Source organism: Corvus brachyrhynchos, unplaced genomic scaffold, assembly GCF_000691975.1.
Source record: "Corvus brachyrhynchos isolate BGI_N302 unplaced genomic scaffold, ASM69197v1 scaffold633, whole genome shotgun sequence".
NCBI classification, from domain to species: domain Eukaryota; kingdom Metazoa; phylum Chordata; class Aves; order Passeriformes; family Corvidae; genus Corvus; species Corvus brachyrhynchos.
Window position 1 is genome coordinate 2,124,455 of NW_008237435.1, and position 20,740 is coordinate 2,145,194.

The 20,740-nt window shown below is 38.7% G+C and overlaps 1 protein-coding gene across 9 annotated transcripts in view; it reads left to right on the forward strand.

The window, feature by feature from the left end:
- Positions 1-20,740, forward strand: part of EYA1 (EYA transcriptional coactivator and phosphatase 1) — a 150,673-nt gene that overhangs the window by 56,529 nt on the left and 73,404 nt on the right. For 5 of the 9 annotated variants that reach the window (XM_017731226.1, XM_017731228.1, XM_017731227.1 and 2 more), the window contains exons 2-5: positions 5,293-5,342; positions 6,770-6,897; positions 8,698-8,760; positions 19,443-19,523. In XM_017731226.1, the coding sequence (XP_017586715.1) occupies positions 5,293-5,342; positions 6,770-6,897; positions 8,698-8,760; positions 19,443-19,523 (322 nt within the window). Of the gene's footprint in view, positions 1-5,292; positions 5,343-6,769; positions 6,898-8,697; positions 8,761-14,833; positions 14,920-19,442; positions 19,524-20,740 lie in introns of those variants that run through there. The other 4 variants (XM_008631382.2, XM_008631376.2, XM_008631377.2 and 1 more) reach the window with 2 other exon arrangements.

The following is a 20,740-nucleotide window of genomic DNA, read 5'->3' on the forward strand; positions in this document are numbered from 1 at the left end:
AGGGGCGCTTTCCGCGCTTTCTGCCGCTCCGGAGGAGAGCAGCGCTCAGTTATAAATCATTGGGTGCAGCAGCTAATTCTGGCCGTAGTTCAGGCTGGGGTTTGTAGGCTTCCCACAAAACAGATGTTAGGATGTTCTGTTTATTGTGATCGGCCAGGTTTGGGGATTCTCCTGTTTGATTTCCTCGAGTGCTAATGGTTCGGCAGATAGGAGTTACGTGATGGTGAGATGTTAAATGGGGGGTGGAAATAGGCACGTACGGTACGAAATCAGCAGACCTTGTTGAAAGAGACATGAGAGCGTGAGAAAAATAATAAAAAAATTGGGAGGAAGAATGCCTGACAGAGATTTTGACAGTACTTTCTGAAGCAGGAAATCCTTTTGCTTAATATGTTTAAATTTTCCAAACACCAAGCAAAACATGCAGATCCCCACAGGAGAACTTTTCAAGATGACAGAATAAACATCTACACAACTGAAATATTTGACGTTTATTGACATTTTGGGTGGCTTATTTAGAACGGTGATCTTAGAACGAGGAAGTTAAAGACCTTCTGAAGTCTCATTAAATTTACATCTTGCTTTTAAGCAGCCAAAACCCACCAAACATTCTCTCGGTGTTTCAAACACCAAGAGGAAGGACTGCCCTTTACAGTGCAAGATTGATTCTGGAAAAGTAAAGGTGCATTTAAAAATGTTTCTTTGAAGGTTATTGGGAGTTGGTGTGTTCTTTTCTTTCTTCTGTAAGCAAACATTTAAAACTGAGGTAAGCGGAAGAGATAAAAGCTGTCCGGGAAAAAAAAGGGTAGTGTGTTTCATGTAGTTTGTTTAAATTTAAAAGTGAGCACCAAGGGAAATTTGGAATAAGAAGTGGAGATGTGGTGTAATGTATCATTGGAAGTTTTTAACATTAGATACGACATATAAAGATTATTTTATTTTCCATCCCATACTGAGATGGTTCGCAAAGCATCTGCCAGAACACAGACTACTGGTTTGAGGTGTAAAATAAATCAGTAGTATATATGCAGATGTGGGTCTTTAAAAGTACGTATACGTGTGAGTACACATTACAGAATTTTAGGTATATAATCACATAGGCACACAGTGTTTTCATGTTGCTCACAAACCCATGACATGCAGTTTTTAGCCAAGCACCTCACTGCTGTCAGAGTTTTCCCAAGGCCTGGAAGGGTCTGGAAATGAGCAGCCATCCCCTCTCAGCACTTCTGCACAGTGACAGACGGCTTGAGTCACGCTTCAGCTTAGGAGAAAAAAAGAATGAGTAATCATTTTGCTTGAATTGCACTAAGTATGAAATATTTCTCAGGAGCCAAAAAGAATCTTGGAAAAGCAGAAAGACATTCTTAAATGGCTGGTCATAATAGAAGCATTGTCACGTTGTAGTACTTCCTTCTTAAAGGGAAGAAAGTGTTGGGATTTGAAAACATTTCATTCATGAGTGTATGAAATGAGCACGCAGGATAGCACTTTTAGAAGAATTTAAACTAGTAATTAAAAATTAAAAAGCTGCAATTACCTGCTTTTGCTTTAATAAGTACAATTTGTCTTTGATGAGAATATCTAGTAAAAAAGCCCTACCTCTTCCCTTAGAGCCCAGAGATATATGATTATTGGAAGAATGAAAGCATTACCAAGTTTCCTGGGTTGCCAGCAAGGTGCCTTTCTGCAGCCAATTTGCATTTTAGTTTTGTAGCATTTTGGCTGTTGAAGCCCATATGTGTCGTGCTTTTAGGGAGGCAAAGAGTGCTGTTGGGGAAAAGTCCCTTTCTCTCCCTCCCTCCACCCCTTCCTAAAAATGACAGATTTTTTTTTTCTTAAGAAGGAACACCCTCATTTGAAAACTGCCATTGTCTTTGGAATTTTCTTCTTTAAAGTAGAGCTGTATTTTAAGAGAAAACGCGTGTGCTGGCTATAGTTTTCTGGGTTAAATTCTTATTTTCACTTCGAAAATTTCTTTTCAGCTGGAAAAATGTTTTAAATTATAGCCATTAAAAAAATTGCTTCTAGCAAGCAAAAATACTGTGGAAAACCTGTAATTTAGACAAGTACCTAGGTTTTATTTGCTCTGTGCTGCTGAAATTTAGAATCCCTTCCCATTTACAGTTTACTTTTCACAGAACATTATTAACTTTTTGGCTTCATACATGATCTTCTGTCAGATGCTTTTGATTTGTAATTTAGCAAAGTATAATAAACAGTGCAAAAGTCATGAATTTTCCTCTGCATCCTGAGCTCTGTGGTAGGGAAAATGTGATAAAATGTGTACCTTAAGTCTTGTTTGATGATCTCTCAAAGCAAGTTTGCCTTCTGGAAATAATTTCTGGGGTTGAAGAGCATGGTATTAACAGATTTAATGTGGCTATTCAATGGATTGGTGGAGTACTATGTGAGGTTTAACAAAATGAGAGAGACAAATTGAACATCAACAAAACCTACATCTGTGAAGAATTATAAATTTAATTAGAAAAAAAGGCAAACTTAAAAGACCTCATTAACTAATCAGAATTTGATGTTACTGATTTAAGATTCTTAAATGGATGAATTTTAAGTAGCTTTGCTATCATTGTCCTTTTTTTCTCGCCGTGTAGTACATAGTGCCCAATCTGCAATCTGTGTTAAGGAGAAAGGTGTAAGAAAGACTTACAACAATCAAATTATACACAGTAATGTTAATAATAAAGGTATTAAGAAGAACGTGTATGCCATTTGGCATATAAGGTATTTTTAGTTTAAGGTTTAAGCAGAGTAGTGAGTATGAAGGGAGTGTGACAGCTCTTTTTTTTTTTTTAAATGTGACCCATTTCTGTCCAGTTAAGGCCAAGCATTTGGGTTTTTTCCCCCACCTTTTATTTGATATGTGAGTTATGTTGCCAAACTTCAATTATCCAGAAACCTGTTGACAAAATGGGAATATATGAGAGAAAGCACAAGCACACAACTCCCAGAAATGTTTTTATTCTATGAACTAACTGGTCGTCATAAGTGTGGTTCCTTACTACATTGTAATTTTGTACTGCACATAAAAAACTGAAAGCATGTGAAGTGTAGCATTTTGTAAACTGTAACTAATTTCACTCACATCTGTGTCTAATTGTTGTCTGCATTCGCATTCTTGAGAGTAGATTTATTTTTCCTGGACCACTCTGTGGATTCAGCTGACCAGCCTAAGTGAGGATTAGTTGTTTTAAAGTTATTTTGATTAAAGAGTCATTTTTAAATTTGGTAACGTGCAACACATGGTTTAAATAATCCTTAAGACACAAAGGAATATATCTAAAGTACATCTAATGAAAATGAAAATTGTGGATATGAACTTTCACAAATCATGGAGTGTTGGAGGACATTTAAGGTACATTCTTAATTCACTTTGAATGAGCTGGTTATTCCTGTCCCATGAATACATAAATGAGATCTTTCTCACTATGCGCATACATGAACATGTATATATGCATATATTGTATATATTTTCAAATGTACAGAAGTTACTATTTTTGTAAAAATTTGGTACTTAAAATAGTGATGATTACATGGGTTTTTTATTTCAATCAAGTATTAATAATTCTGTAGGGCATGTTGGAAAATATCAGTTAATTAAAGCATCCATTTGAAAAAGGAAGTTTTTTCTATTATAAAAGATATGTTTTAAAAGATCCTGTGCAAGAGGGAGTGAAGATAGCTCTGTAGGCAAACTTAGTTCTCACCTATAATTTTTTCCAGGTGTTTAAAAGTAACAGCAGCAGCATATCCTAAGGCACTCTGCAGCAGTTTCTGGGGTAAAGAACTGAGGGGGAAAAAAAACCTAAACCAAAATGCCCAGCTTTGACTGTATGTCCTAGTCTAGTTTGATTTGGCATGCAACGATGTATTGAAAAGCGTGTTATGCAGTACTTTAAGTACCCAGTTATAAAAAGATTGATGTTTTTCAGCATGCATTATTGCATGCTTCTTGACATCATTTGTAATGTTCTTCATTGCCTGACTGCCCCTAGCAGTTGTTTACTCTTGCTAGTTGTAATTCTGTCTGTGATTAAAAATAACAAAAAACCCACCCTACAGACACATAAATAGGATTTGCTTGGATGATTTTTATGGCACTTAAAATGCCTCATCTCCCTTGTCTTTGCTCTGTGATCATTTAAGAGATGTCAGTTCAGGTTGAATGGAAACGCACAAGAAGGATCCTCACTGCAGACATTAAGAGGGATATATACCTTGCCCAGAGAAGCTTTTGTGTGCTTTTAATCTACCAGTGTCTAGCAGTGTATTTCCACCTGAATTTTTTCACTTGATGACAATTGTTACAGGCCAGAGTTTGTTAGTAAAGCAACAGTGTTTTTCTGATGGAATATGAGAACTATTACTCACCTGAGTTATAAAAAGAATCATTTTATTAAACTAAAAAATTATTGGTGGGCTTCCCAGTGCAACCAGATTCCTTTTCTTCATGAGTGACCTCAAAGATAAATGCTACAACTTCCTCCCATTTATTCAGCCAGAAGTGTCCTTTTAAGTCATTTTATCAGAAATCTCATTAGCAACTGGAATTTTTACGAGTCAGACTATGCAATAACGTGTGGAGTTTTTATTTTAATTTGACCTGGCTGGAGATGGTCTTCTTTTAGAGATGGTTCTGTAAGGCTGTTGGCTATATAGTGAAGGTCTTTATCATAGGGAGACTTGTCCCTTGTTATTCTTTTAACATCAGCATCTCCAGCTTGCCTTTGGGGTGAGCCTGACTTGTGGGTTCCCTTCCCAGTCACAGACGAAGGCTGGTGAAGAGCAAAGGAAGAGGGAAACCAGTATGATGAGGGCAAGAATCTGTCAGGACTGAAGGGGAAAGGAGGGGTGAGAAGAGGCCAGAGGAGTGGAGGATGCTGAGGGGCCGGGGGCTGGAGCAGCCCGTGCTGCCCTTGGCGGGGCGGAGCGGCGGGGTTACCTTTGCGGGGTGCAGGCAGAGCCGAGCCGAGCCGAGCCGTGCCGTGGGAGGAGTGAGCCCCTCTGCAGCTGTCACGGGCCCCTGATGAATCACTATCCCGTCACTTGGCTGCCGTCCCCTGGCGCGGGGAGGAGGGAGAGAGACCTGCCGGGGAAACAACAGTTGAGCCTTCAATTTAAAGACAATATGCCTTTCACGGGCACCGCACCCTCCTCCTCTCCCTTTGGATTTAAAGGACAGAATTGTCATCCGCAGTGATATCCTTTCTTTAAATTAAGGCCTCATAGTAAAGCGGAGTAATAGAAGCTTCTGTTTGTTTCCCTGGTTTACAGGTGCAGAAGTCCCAAACCAGTTCAGATGTTGCTGTTTCCTCAAGCTGCAGGTAAGGCTTTGACTGAAAATTGCTAATTTCTGGCAAGTCTTTAATTGTTGGGGATTTGTTTTTAGCTTCAAGTGATAAGTAAAATATTTATTCTTGTTTCCCTCATTAAGCAGATGAGTAAATGCTGGAGTGTAGCTTTTACATGCGTGCAACCAAGTCTGTAAACCATGAGGATGTAACTTTTTCACTAAATTGTTTGAGTTTATATTTGATTCTGGCATTTCAAACTCAGTGCAGTATCATCTTCTTTTTTGTGTAGATTGTTTTAGGTAAAGAAATACTAAATAAAGGGTTTATGTTTAGAACCTTTAGAACTGATAAAATTTCAGTTAAAATATGAAAGCTTCTTACCTGAAATGACACTTAGGCTTAAGGATATTTATACCATTACTGCAGGAGTAATTTTATGTATCATTTTAATAGTCTTTAAAAGAGCCTAAACATTTCTTTTAAACTGAAAAATTACTGGTTCAAATGCCTTGGAGGCGCAGTAACCTATGAAGTTTCTACTGGGAGCAATTACTTAGAATGAGTACATCAAATAACAATAGTAAAAGTTTTAGGTATAAAGGAACGGAAGGATAGGGCACTTCAGTCATAAGCCCCGCCATCAGCCAAGGGATATGTCATGGTGGTGATGGCTGTTGGCCTTTTAATGTAAGGCTACTGAAAGCACAAATCTGAAATATTCAGCTGCTTTTGTGCTGCTTAAACATTTAATTTTTGCTTTATCGGAATTGCTCTTTTCTCATGTTGACTAAGCAACAGCTGCTGAGGTGCAGCAGAGCGCTGGGGCACACTAACGCCCGTATGGATTCACTGTATGTCTGTCATATCCCTTTTCAATTGGGCACGCTTTATGTAATCCACAAAGCAAACAAGTGAGCAGACATAATAATGTTTTAATGCTGCATTTGTTTCAAAGGAAACAGAGGAACAATTAAGTAGTTTGCCAGAGTAAACACATACATCAGGAATATCTCATTCCCTGTCAGTAGATGATAGGTTTCCGCAATTGCTTCAAGTGTTTTATTTGGTTTGGAGGCCCATTATATTGCCACTGAGTGGTAAATCTTGAAAAAGCAGAGTGTTAATTTGTTGTTAAGAGAATATATGTCTTCATATATTGGTGATTCTGTCTTTGTATGTAGTTTAAAAATACACGATTAAATAAATTTTCTAAGTATAGTACTTGGAATCTAAATTTTATTTCGTTACAAGCTGCAAAAATAATTACAGTAGCTGGCCAGTCATGTGTGGGGCTACAACATGAGTTAAGCACTGGAAAAGATCAAGTTGGGAGAAGTAGTTAATTTTTTCTAAGTGTTTCTGGGATGTTGATAAATAGCAGTCTGCATCTCATAAAGGCAGTTCCTCTGTAATTATGTTGACTTATGTCACTAAAACTAGTTGCATCTTGTTTGCAGGTCTATGGAAATGCAGGATCTAGCTAGCCCACATAGACGACTAAGTGGTAGTAGTGAATCCCCCAGTGGTCCAAAACTTGATAACTCCCATATAAATAATAATTCCATGACACCCAATGGCACAGAAGGTGAGCCAGTCTTTTTCTTTTAGTGTTTCAGAATTTGTTTTTTCTCCTTGTCGCTTTGGTGTTCTTGCAGTCAGCAAGCCATATAATGTCTTACTATTTTAAGTGTTCCGTGTTTATTCATATGGTACATAAAGGCAATGTTCAATGTTTATCAGTAGTTACTATTATCAAGTTTCAGCAATAGCTTTCATTACAAGTTTATGTTTCTTTCATGGAGTTTGAATGGACTGAGCAGGTAGTATGTGCAGAGCTTAAATTTTAAAAAAAGTCAAAAACCTGAAAAATCTAATGATGAGAGAAAAAAAGTAGGTGTTTACAATTGCCACAGTACAAAATGCAATTTTCCAGTCTTTTTTACTAGTTTGGTATTTCTTTAGGTTCTCACTTTTTGCAAGCTCCTAAGGCTATGAGAATTTTGTCAAGTGGGCTAATAAAACTGAGTGCTGAAAGTTCCTCAGGCTAGCTTGCTGCTCTGATGGAGTGGCCAAAATTCAAACAGGTGTAGTAATTCAATGGGGTAAACTGATACCTATTTCTGAAGAAGCAGTCAGGCAGTTGATAAGTTATGTTTGTTCTCAGTAGAATACTAACAACAGAACAACCTAACAGCTTTGCCAGTAATATAATACATCTATAATACATATAATAATACATATAATGAAACACAGAAGGGTTTATACAACAAGCAGCAAAAAATGCTCTTTCCTGAAGCATTTCTGTGGCAATAGTGAGAAAGATCGTATGTGACATTTGGCTGGCCGTGTGAACAGACACTTAATGCATTACTAGAAAAGGGAGTCATGCAGCTTCAGTATTGCTCTTCAGTATAAACATATAGGTAAACAGCTACAACCCTTGTAGCAAAGATATGCCTTTTTTTTCCTAAAAACTGGGTCATAGTAGGGCCGTCAGACTCTTTAGGATTATGGACATGCATTGCCTTTTTCCAGGAAAGGCACATGTCAATCAAACAGATGTTGTCCCTCCCTCAATTCCCCAAACATCTCTGTTATTCATTCTAATTGGAGTCCTTGGTAGTGGGGACGGTTTATGGGTTATCAGATTAACAGGAATTTGTGCCAGACTTGTGTGTAATTTACTTTTTGCTATTGCTATGAAAGTGTTGCTGCAATCAAATATTAAGCCATTTGAAAAAAAAAATAGCTCTTTAAAGAATAAATAAAGTGCTTACTCTGTTCATGTATTTTAAGCAGAAAAAAATTGTATGTCCATAAATGAGTCTTCTTCCTTTAAAATACACAAATATGTTATTATATTTTTATATCATATTACCAGGTATGTACCACTTCTGGTACAGGATAAAATTGCCCTTTCAAATTAAAATTCCTCTAGCTCACAGAAGCCTTTGTTGTAAACTTTGTGAGCTTTTCTACCTTCTATATAACTTGAAGGTTCTTTTGTAGCACAAAAAACAGGGGGTGTTCCTTGAAACACTGAAAGATGTTCATCATCTGACTTGACTTTTTGTTCAGCATGTAATACTGTGTGCACTCTAAGAAATTCTTAATATTACTTTGTCAGGAAATAAGGTATATATTGTATCTATCTATTAATGCACTGACCTCAGGTAGAAAATAATTTTGGAAATAATATCCCAACTTCTAGGTAGGTATCGGAGTTTATCAAAGAAAGTCAATTAAACCATGGTAACTTATTTATCTGACACTAGAATTTTACAGTTTTGGAGTAAATTCTACCCAGAAAGCTCTAACTTGCAATACATGTTTGCCTCCTGAGACAAAGCCAAACAGTTTTCTTTTGTTTGCCCTTTTCCCTCAGGTGACATGACCCTCCTCAGCACTGCAGACTGGTTGCTCAGCCCTAGCACACAGAGCCCCGCAGGTTTGGGTGCTGCAGTGGGCGCAGCAGGCGTGGGCACTCAGCATGCGATTTCAGATTTGCTCCAAAAGTGTCCCAAGCGATAGCTTGTGCTTGCTGGTTCTGCTCTAAGCTTTCTAATTTGAAAATTCCTGTCTCTGATTGCTCTTAAGTGACAAAGAAAGAAAAGTTTTTCAAAGAAACTAGTAGAATAATTTATATCTGAATGAGATGTGTGCCAAGAGAGAAAATTTGTGAGTGAAGCAGATGTCTAAGAATCTGAAGGTGGAATTTTTACTGCTAATCTCTTTTATCTTGAGAAAATGTTTTGTTAGGCTCCTTGAGCTGCTAAAGAGACTTAAGAAAAAGTGGAGTGAATGAAGCAAAAGTTTCCTATTTTTTAAATGAAGGATGAAGTAAAATTATTTTTTGTGGGATCCTTGAAGCAGAATCCTGCTGAGACACAAGTTTGATTGTAAGGATGCGGTTGTAAGGGCTCACCGAACACCTCTTCTTAGATGCTGCAATGTGGTTTGCCTGCTTGTTGCACATGGAGTGGAGATGTGTGTTGCTGGAGCTTCACATGTCAAATATAATATGTGAAACCAGCTTCCAGTCTACGATGCACACATTCTCACTAATGTGAAAGAGCCCTCCTTCTCTAGCATAAGGGATCTTCATGTGACTGAGAAGCAGGGCCTCTAGGTATTTGCATGTTATAAATATCTTGTAAAGATATGTTAAATTTTATTTGACTGTGGGTGTGATTTTGACAGGTTTCCATACCCTGAAGCACAGGATATGTTCACTAGATGAGGGGAGGGGAAGAAAAAAGAAGAAGCAGAAAAAATACCCGTCCGAAAGTGAAATGGCTCCATTTCAAACAAATGTTCATTAATTCCTCTAAGGCACATTTTCAGACTTGTCTTCTATTGATGTTTTTCTGCAAGAGGATGTGGTTGGAAGATAGCTCACATTGTTAGCTAATATTTTTAGCTTCACATTTAGCTGTAAATTTTCAAAGCACTGAATGGGGATTTAGTTGTGCAGTTGAGTCTGAATTTAATCTCTACATGCAGCTTATAAATAGTAACTCTTTGTGTGCTTAATTTCACTTTGATAGAGCAAAATTCTTCTCCTGGCCAGGCAGTATGGTCTTCATTGATGGTGAAGTAACGAGGAAATTATAGACCTTGACCAGACAGAAATTTCCCAGGATCAAATGCAGAGGAGTAACACTAAAATGTCTGGCTAAAGGCATTCAGAAAAATCAGTCCTAGTATGCCAAGATGGTGCTGATTATATAAATACTACAGTATTTGAGGTTTCCATGTTCTCCTTAAGTGTATTTCCACAACATACCCTCTATTGTAGAAAGGAGCAGACACCGGACATCATAAAAATTATGGCTCTCTATGACTTGCCTAAGAAAATCTCTTAAAAAAATATTGGAGTAGGGATCAAAATATTCATAGTTGTGCCTTATCTCTAATCTCCCTTTGTCAGTGAATTGCCATGGTGGTTTGATACTGAAGGAGTTAAAGGAACAATAACAACAGAAGCTCATAAAATTGCCATTCATTAAGTTTTATCAGACAGCTGGTGGCTATTCCAACACCAGTGCCCACTTTGGTAGATACCCTTTAGAGGGAAAAGGCCATGAGTAATCAGTAAATTTGAAAGGAGCAGGAAATCTGTTTTCCATAGCAGACAACTCCATCCAGTTTCTGCCTATGGTGATCTTTACTTTTATCTAAAGAATGTAAATCAAATCTGATGGATGGTATAGAGTGAGAAACAGAAGCCTGCAGCCCATCGTGATGATGTTGTATGAAACTGGAATGGAACAGAATGGATGAAGACTGGGCAAAGGAGCTGTGATTTTCTGAGCAACTACTTAATTCATTTAAGGAGTACAGGCCTGCTACTGCCCTTTTATTTGAGCCTTCAAGAGGGAAGGAGGGAAGGCATTGTCATATCAAGTGGGAAGGGAAAATGGATAACAAATTGAAGATCAGATTTTCAAAGATACATAGGAAGGGAGGCTTCAAAGGGAGTTGGACATCAAAATTCCTTTGAAAAAAAATGATTCTCACTCTTTGAGTACCTGCTGCAACATGAGAATGAGATCTCACACAAAGGCAGTCAAAGCTCTCCACTACGAGACTATCTGATGTGTGGCCATTAGAAAGGTTGTTTTAAGTCTGGTGAACATAAATCCATCTTCAGGGTTTCAAAAGGCAGCACTGTGTGGTATGTTTGCTGTCAAGTTGCAGTATTACAGAATGGAGAAAAAATTATTTTCAGTATTTCCTAAAGTAATGGGGAGTAAGATGTTGAAATCCATAGAGAGGGTAGAGCTGGTTGTTATGGCAAGTGATGTAGATTTCTCTAAATAAATTATATTTCTATAAATTATATTTCTTGTAATTCTAGCAATATTTTGTAGCACTCAAAATAGTATTTTAGTATTGCAATTAAGCAATTCATATTGGCAATGAATGTTTTTTAATTTATTCCTATGTTTTTATATTTTTCATATTTTTCTATGCTTTGGAGTACAAAGTTGTGGTAGGCGATGGTAATCAGACAAAATGATGCTTTTTTTGTTGATGGTTGGATTCTGGTACCTTTTAATTACTCATTTCTGGAGTTCCTGCTAATTATGTATGCTGAAGTTTCTATACTTTTGTCTGCAGTAAGAAGCTTGATGGTATGAAACTTGTAATTGATACCTCCATATTTAGACATCCTGAAATAATAGCATACTAAAGGTAGATGTAATGTTTGCCTTTAAGTAGGGTATTAGCAGAAAAAGCTGTGGATTCCTTACTCATCCCAGAAGAGTGCAAGAGAACAGTTGTTTGGCCATAGGCAAAAATTGCAGAGGTCCTGGGCTCCCAAAAGCAAGCTGGCAGTCTGTAGAGGCTAGTATGAGTCTTCAACTTGATGTCACTTCTGAAGGACAAAAATGAGATACAGCAGGTTTATGTGAAGGAAAGGGGCTGGCTTGGACTGTCCTTTCTTCCCTCCTCTCCACCTTTTTCTCCTTGCTGTATGACATTGGCTTCCTTCCAGACTCTTTGTCTTACCTGTGCTTTTATTCTCCTGCTTCCCCAAGAGTCTTTCTGTCTGTTCTGAGCATATGTAGCATAATGCTCTATTATTCCTCTTTCATAGGTACTTGGCTAGTGAGATGACTTGTCCACTTCTCTGCTGACTCAGTTGAGCAACTCCTTTTGCAAGGTCTTGGGGAGGAGACTGGCTAATAAATATTTATGTATTTACTGTCTTTTCTTTTTGTATGTATTTATATCCATTTTTGAAAGATTCTCTATTTTGGTTTCCTCCATAAGTTTTTCCTGAAAGAAAGGACCTCATTTATGTGATAAGTTAATAGCAATACTGGTTCCCACAGGCATTTGAGGGAGACAAAACACTCCAAATGGCAAATTACTTTACAAAAAAAAAAAGGAACATCTTGGAATTATTTTAATATAATTTATTTTTGCAAGCTTCTCATATAGATGTTCACAGCACATGCTGTTTCAGATTGTGGATGAAGTCTGGTGGTGTGAGAGCACCCTCTGAGTGTGTCTGAGGGTCCCACAGCTCCACATGCACAGTGGTTGTGCACAGGCTGTGGGATTTCAAGGAACTGTGAGGATGTCCACTAGTTTACTGAAAACTGTAGGCACAACACATCATTCTAGGTGTGGTGTCTTTCCAGTGGGACCAGCCTGTTATGCACGTGTACAATTGTGTGATTCCAAACACAAACGTCATATGAAATGTCATATGCCATATGCCTGGCCAGTAATACAAATGAGAAGGAAATCCAGCCCCAGCTGTCACTGTGCACCTGCAGAAACTCCAAGGAACAGAAGTAGAACATCTTAGTCAAAGATCACACCTTAGTAGGGTGGTGTTTGAAGAGCCTTAGCAACTTCAGACTTGTGACTTGATGATTTAGCATTTGCATTTGCATCTTATAATCTTCTGATGGGTTTTGCTTGTCCTAAGTAGACAAGCATGAAACTTGGTTACACTTCGGGGTTAGCCATGTCATCTGACCCTGGTCAGTGAGTGAAGTACCCATGCTTCCAGGTTTGATGAAACAAGCTAGGGAATTTGCTGCTGCTGGAGCTGGCTGGAGGGGAATGGAAGCTAGCACTATCCCTCTTTGTCCAGGTGAATTTAAGTCTGTCAGTCCTGGAGTTCAGACCCTGGCCAAGTTATTTCCCATTAATGGAAAGTCCCACCTGCTTTGTCATTGTGCTTCTGTCTTCATGAGTTAGTCTTGTGTCTTGTACACCTAAATGTCAGAGCAGGCTTGACTTCTACATGCTGCTCTCCTGCTCCCTTGAAGAAGTCCATGTTCCCAGAAGGCAGTGAAGAAAACCTTCTTTGCCATTAATGGCTGGGTCTGTGATGTTTTTTGGTCATTCTGTCTGGCTTTGGTTAAAGAATATGAAGACTGCTTGGGAATGCTGCAAACTGTTAAACATGCATGGTCAGACTCCCAGTTAAAAAGAGGAAAAGAAAAAAAGGAAATAGAATAGTCCATGACACCTCTAAAAGGATTGGTTTTGGATATATGCTGCCTCCATTTTCAGAGCAGAGACACAAACATTTGGTATAATTGGACATGTGAGTGTGAAGGGGTAAGAACCTTAGCTTGATTCAGATGCTCTCATCTCCTAACTGCAGTGAATGAGACTGTTTTAACCCATGACTGTACCTGTCAAAAAAAATCCAAGTTGAATCTTGCTTAGCAGCTACAAATACTGTCCAACCTTGTCTCTATACAGATGTTTTTGAATTTTCTTTCTGATTTTGCACTGTAGCTGTGACACCATTTCTTTGTAAATTTAAGGTTTTTACTTCTAGGTGAGCAGGTACAAGGATGTTAAAGGTGTTTCACCTGAAATGGATAACATAAGAGCAAGATGAGGGTGATGGGGGTGTATGTGGTGAAACCTAAGTGTTAGCCACAGCCCAAATACTGGAGAAGTTTTGAAGCCTCTTACATCAGAGGAGGGGAAAGCAGGGAACAGTCTGGGCTTGAACTAGAATGTGCTGCTTTGAGCAGGGACTTTCTTTGAAAACCATACAAAAATTTAGGCTGGAAATTACCTTCTGGTAGTTTCCAGACAATGAGATTCAGGAAGAGTTCTCTGCTTTGAGAAGCAGTAGCAAGTAAGTTTATCAGGCTTCATGGTCAGAAGCTGATGATTTGATAATCTGTGATGGGAAGAGACAATAATATCCTGGATAGGAATTAGTACAACCGAGTAACCTGTAACCTTTTTATAATTGCAAGGTTCTTCACTACAGTTTGAATAAAATAATGGAAAATCATCAGCTTAGAGGTTCAAGATAGAATTTTCATCTTGTTAGTGACAACTATCTTTAAGCTTCCAGGTGAACTCTGAGCTTCTAGTGAGTACAGAAAGAGGATGGTGTCAAGCAAAACAGTATGTGAAGAGCAACTGATACATAAAATACTTAATCAAGATTTACGTGGTGTTTAGCTACTACTATTATTTGAAGATCAGACAAGCCAAAATAGGGCAAGAGATTATGTTTTTATGTATGTCTGTAAACAAACTAACCACTACACTTTGTTGAGTCTCTTTGTAGCCCATGAATACTGAGAGCTGTCAGCCAGGAATAATTTCATTTTGCCCACTCATTCATTTTACCCACTTATTTGTATAATACAAAGAGCATAATATTATAGTGTTAATTCAATCTTAAAACTGCACAATTAAAACCAATTCAATTAGTCAGGCATGTTTGCAATATTTCTATTCTGATTTAGTGTATATGGCATAGCTGTTAACAAAGATGAGTTCAGTAGAGCAAGCCTTATATGTATTTAATGTAATAAAAGCAATTTTTAAAAGATATTTTAAAACCTTATTTTTTCATGCTTGAAGGTGCAATCTTTATGAGGTATTTCTACAATTTCTGTGTTAGGAGTAGCCAAATATTAGATCTTTAAATCCATATTTAAAATAGCCAGCATCTCATTCCTCATAACACTCTTTACTGATATATATACCAGGAACTGCATGACAAGCTGTGAACTCAGAAAGTTGTTACTTGGCCAATGAACCACATGAACTTGTGGGTTCTGGTCTGAAGTTCTCTCTCTCAGTGGAGTTCAGAAGCTGCCATGTAAGTAATTTTTTAACCACGTTTTGCTATACAGCTGACAAAACAGGGCACATTGCACTTGCAATCTCTAAGTTCCTTTAGAAGAAAAATCTTGACAATCAATATAACATTAGCTCAGCAATTGTGATATCTCTGAATTTTTGTGCTTTTTTCTCCAAGCTAGCATTTGTGCTATTATCTGCTACTCCTATTTTTTCTATTGCTCTGTATGTTGTTTTCTTACGCAGTTTCTTTTTAAATCTTTTTAGATTCTCACAAATGACTAGAAACAAAAAATAAGGAGGAAAAACATCTCTTTGTTAGATTTAGTTTCTTAAGCTCCTTGGTATATAAATCAAATCTAAATCACTGGTTCTAAATAAACACTGAATTTTTGCAGAAGATAAGGCAGTCTTCTTCTTGAACTTCTTATTGATAATCTGTTTTATTACATGAGTGGTTTGGGTGGCCCTAAAGCTTGGTAGTACATTGCTAAATCAGAGTCTGTCTCTAGACTTCAAGTCTGATGATTCTGCACCTCTGTAAAGGTCAGTTTTGATAAAGGAGCAGCAGAAATGGGAACTTTCCTGTGTTACTTTCCATGGTCTCTGCCACAACTGAGCATGGTGTTGTTGGCTGTTACTGGCAAGCTTGCAATGTGTGCTGTCCAGATGTGGCAATATTCCCACTCCTTTCCCAGTGTCATCTTGTGAAAGCTTAGGACATATTGCAGAAATGTTAATTGTCATGGAAAATGTGAAGAGCTGGAATCCAGAGCACCCGTAGGCAGCATGTGGCAGGGTGAGATCTGTGCCCGACCAAAGCCTGGCTTCCTTGGACAGCTCCATATGTCTCTCATCATAGACATGGATGACTCATGTGCTGCTGGGACAGACTGTGAGACTTGTATCCTTAGGCAGTCCCTTTGCAGTTCTCTTTCCCCATGATCCTGGGATGAAATATGCTCCCTTGCAGGTCAGTTTTTGCCTCGGACAAACAAGAGACCTTCCTTTAAAGTAAGAATACATGTAAATGTTTCCAGCAGCTAAACCCATGGCTATTCTCAGTTTATTTCTTTGAATAGTGAGATTTCATCCTCTTAAATGTGCTTAGGCTGATAGAAGGAAATACACAGATAGAAGGACATTTTCAGGCATTTTGATTAAAGTGCTTGGGGAATGGAGAGTTTTTCAGGACCTCTTCACCTTTATTAAATTCCCAACTGTCTGTGACACAAAGGTTCATTAAGGTTATGGTTGTTTCTAAAGGCAGCATGATAAAGCACGTTTATTATCACCCAAGTCATGGGTATCCAGATTAGGAATAATGGGAACATCCTTTCTTATATCCTGTTTTTCTTGTATTCAGGAGATTAAACAGCTGAGAGAGAAGACAATTTTTTTATGAAAAATTGTTGAGCACCTCAATCATCAACTGGAATTCATTCCCATCAAAAAGGCACTGCATTGTATTTCATGTTTTCCTGATCTTCAAAAGTAGTATGTCTAGTAAACAGCATTCAGTTTTAAACTAAGTTGCACAGAAATATTGCTCATTAGCTACAGAGACAGAAATTCCATTTTGATGATGTTTTTTCTGAAAATGGTATCTTGAACAAGGATCCAGAGAGGTGCTCAGAGGCCCATTCAACCGTGGAACATTTCCAGTGATGGGGCAGCCACAGCTCCTCCGGGCAACTTGTTCCTGTGCCTTACTGCCCTCAGAGTAAAGAATTTCTTCCTGATATTTAATCTAAATGTACTCTCATTCAGTTTGAACCCATTCCACCTCATTCTGTCACTACCTATCCTTGTAAAAAATTCCTCTCCATCCCTCTTGTATGTACCCTTCTCACAACTAGGTCATCCCAAAACCTTTTCTATCAATCCGAAATCCCTTAGCCTTTCCTTGCAGGGGAGGTGCTCCACTCCTCTAATCATCTTGGTGTCCCTCTCTGGACTTGTTCCAACAGGTTGATGTCCTTCCTGTGCTGGATGCAGTACTCCCAGTTGTGTCTCAAAGAGCAGAGCAGGGGGCAGAATCCCCTCCCTTGCCCTGCTGGCCACGCTGCTTTTGATGCAGCCCAGGATACAGCTGGGCTTTCTGGGCTGCAAATGGGCATTGCCAGCTCTCATGTAACCTCTCATCCACCAGAAATCCCAAGTCCTTTTCAGAAGGGCTGCTTTTTATCTAGAACAAATGATGGATGCTATGCTTTTCTATATTGTGTGAACCCTAGCATAGTCTTCAGACTGCTAATTTGCAGTGATCCAAAAATGAGGAATAAGGCATATTGTTTCTCCAATAGAGAAAAGGAAGAGTTTGGAGAAAGCACATACTGAAAGCTTCCACCCTTTACTCCAAGTTAGGTTGATCTGTCTTATCTTCCTCTCTTTTCCCCCACCACAGATACCAGCTATAGAGGAAAGCATCTTTCATTGTTATTCCCAAAAGTATAATTGCATTATGGAAATTAAATTCAGAGGACTTGCAAATTCTGGGGGAACTCAGAGTAGTCTATGAGAGAAGAATGAGTCTGACTGTAAAATGTAGCTGTGATAACCTTCTAAGAAAAAGCAGAAGATAATGTAGATGCTATAATTTTTCATATCTAGACTGACAAACTGTAGAACATGCTGTGAAAGTCTGGTAGTTTCTGAAAAAATACTTGTGATAGACACTTTGCAATAAGTATTTCGTTGTATCTGTGTGTTAGACTTTCAGTATTTAGTCATTAAATGGATGGTGAATAACTTACATGCCATGGTTTTAATACCTTTGTATTAGAGTTATGGTTCAGATCATGAGTGCACTTTTGAAGTGAACCTCGTGGCCACCTTTTCTTACCACATTAATTCCCCTTAGGGAGTCTCTTGGACTTCACTTGTTTCAAAAAAGCTTTGCAGAAGTACAGCTAATGTTCTCAAGCTGAATAACCCCTCTCAAAAATACCTAACCTCTGGACACTGGACCCTCTGCACCAGCCATTTCATTTCATGAAACTTTCCTAAATGGACTGCACTGCTTGTGAAAGATGATACAGCAGTTTTGTGTGCAGCTAAGCACTGACCTCCCAAGTTATCAGACAAAAATCCTGCATGAGAGTCAAAAGAAAATAATGGATGATTAGTAAAATCTTGGGAGATTTCTTACAAATCCCATGGAGGAGGCGTGTTGAAGGCAATAGACATGCAGAAATAAGAATTTGGATTGGGAATGAAAGGAAAGGTCTTCAGTGAAAAGAGAGAAGTCTCTCTGCCTCACCTTTTCCAAAGTTGGTACCAAAAGGTTCCTGCTAATGATGGTTGTAATTCCTGAATAGACACGTATAGACAAACATACAGGCACTCACGTATGCATGTGTGGTGACACTGAGGCTTTACATGTCAAATGTGGTGCAGTTTACCTTGGCTTTGTCAGTTTGGCTCCCAGCAGTGTTAGAGAACTGCCTCACTAAAAGGTCAGGTATGCACCAGCGCTGGCGCGTGGGCAGCGGCGTCTCTGTGTGTGTCAACCAGGGCAAAAGGGGGGATGTTGATAGTAAGACCAGCTCTGTTGTTTTCTGAAACATCATCCTCAGTTGCTTTTGGCATGCTGTAGCCCCAAAAGCCAGGTGTGTAAAAATGGATTTTAGGGATTGCCATGATGTTCTGCTAACTCTCTGGGAGTAGCTATTGGTGCCTGTTTTACATCCATGCCAGGTCAGCCCCATCCTTGCTCTTTGGATCAGGATATTCTCCTGATCCAAGCATTACAGAGTTTGCACTGGACTGACAGAAAGGAAAATTGTTTATTTACTTGAGGATTTATTAAAAGGCATTAATTGATTATTAATTATGAATCAGCATGAGCCAGGAGATAATCTCTTGGTGTCTTTCTTTTCTACTCTCAGATAGCCGTGTTATGTTGTGGGTGCAGGGGGTATAAAATGTTTTAAAGCATTCTTTGAAGTATATGGTGAGACTGTGTTCCCCTTTTTTTATTCAGGGTTGTTGTGTATAAAGTTGGTTTTCATTTTGAGAGAAGAAATCCACCTTGAGGAAAGTGTTTTACTTCATCACAAATCCTTAGTTTTCCTCTGAAAATTTATTTAATTGGAAACAAAATTTGAACAGCCCTCAGCAAAACCCATTTAAAAATTATTTCCTCTTTTGTCTTATTCAGTTTGCTGTCTTTCAAGCCTGTAAATGCTGTGTGACCTGATCTAGATGTGGATCCTTATTGTTGGGTCTGCAGGATTAAGAGGAATCAGGACAGGTGCAGAGAGTTGCATGGGGACTTCTGGTTCATTACAGTGGCTCTTATTCCTTGGGGACAGGAATAACCCTCTTGATCATCTTATATTGATGTGTAAATCATAGCTGCCAGTATTTTGCATTGTTTGTATACACAAATACATAACATGCAAAATATCCATAGCCATGATTTAGAACGTTTTTGGCAGATTTTTGTTTTATTGAGTTTGTATCTGTAGTGAGTGTGTGTGCATGCACATGCAAGAATATTAGGAGCATATAGAATATCTCCTGTTTATATTTCTGTAGTTAAAACAGAACCAATGAACAGCAGTGAGATCGCTACTACTACTACCACAGACGGGTCTTTAGACAATTTCTCAGGATCAGGTAAGGAATAAACAAAAGTTTTAACCTCAGAATTTTTTCGTTTATTATTTTCTTATCCTGCACGGTCTAAACCTGTGCACATCTCTAAAAAAGCCTTTTGCACTTTCCAGCTTATACTTATTTCTGTTCATTTTAGTCTAAGTCAACAGGAGTTTTCCCCAAGTAAGGAGCATTACATTATCAGGCTTATTAATGTCCATTGGTGTCTTTGGTGGGAGTCTCACTAGGGAGCATTCTGGCCCAGGGTAATTACTTTGTGTTTTCTGTGAGTAAACCTCTGTGACTATTATTCTAATTGAGGGGTAGGTCTTCCTCACTTACTGTAATTTATTATTACCAAGACATTCATTCTTTTGTCAGGCTTCTTTTCTTCATGGAAGCCAAATGCATCTTAGGTTCTGACAGCTTACAAGCACTGTGAGAACAGCCTAAGGTGTTTGCTCAGTTTTGCACACCTGAGGACTAACTGTGGTACTTCTAGCACATCATTTTTATGGTGCAAATCAAATCAAAAGAATGATCTAATAATATATTGTGGGATTACATTTCCATAGTAGCAAAATTTGACATCTTGAAACCAGTCTGACTGCTTAGTAGCCAGCCCTTTCCTGGTCTTGTCACAGCCTCTGTTTTCTGCACAGGCTGTTGAGTATGAAAGCATCAAGCCTGAAAGTCCAAAGTAAGGTTTCTAAGGTATTTTAACTTTCTGAAAGAAGAAAATACAATGTGTAGCTAATGGTAGCTACATACATCTGTGGTGATCTGACTAAAGGTGGGACTGCAACATTTGGCAGTTTTGCAGCCTCATAGGCCACAGAAAAGAAAAATTACTGGGTGGAGAAGGCACAGAAAGAGGCTCCCTGCTTCCCTCCCAGAGTGTAAAGATGATGGATTTTCCCTGTAGCTGGCCAGGAAAGGGGTAGCTGGCGAGGGGTAATTATGAGTGCCTTGTTTATTTCCAAGTACTTAGCAATAAGGCCTGTTGTTTCTCGGGCTGTCTGATTTTACAGTAGTCTCATAACCTGCTGCTGACCCTTTCCTGGCAAAGGCTTCCAAGCCCACCTTGGGACCTTGAGGAGAAGTGACACCCAGACAGTAACCAGAGAGGGAAGGGCTCCCAAGAATATTGCCCTGAGCAGAGTAGGCCAGCACAGCCGCCACGCTCCGCGGAGCACCCAGAGGTGCTGACAGCAGTGGGCTGGGCTGGTGAGAGGCTG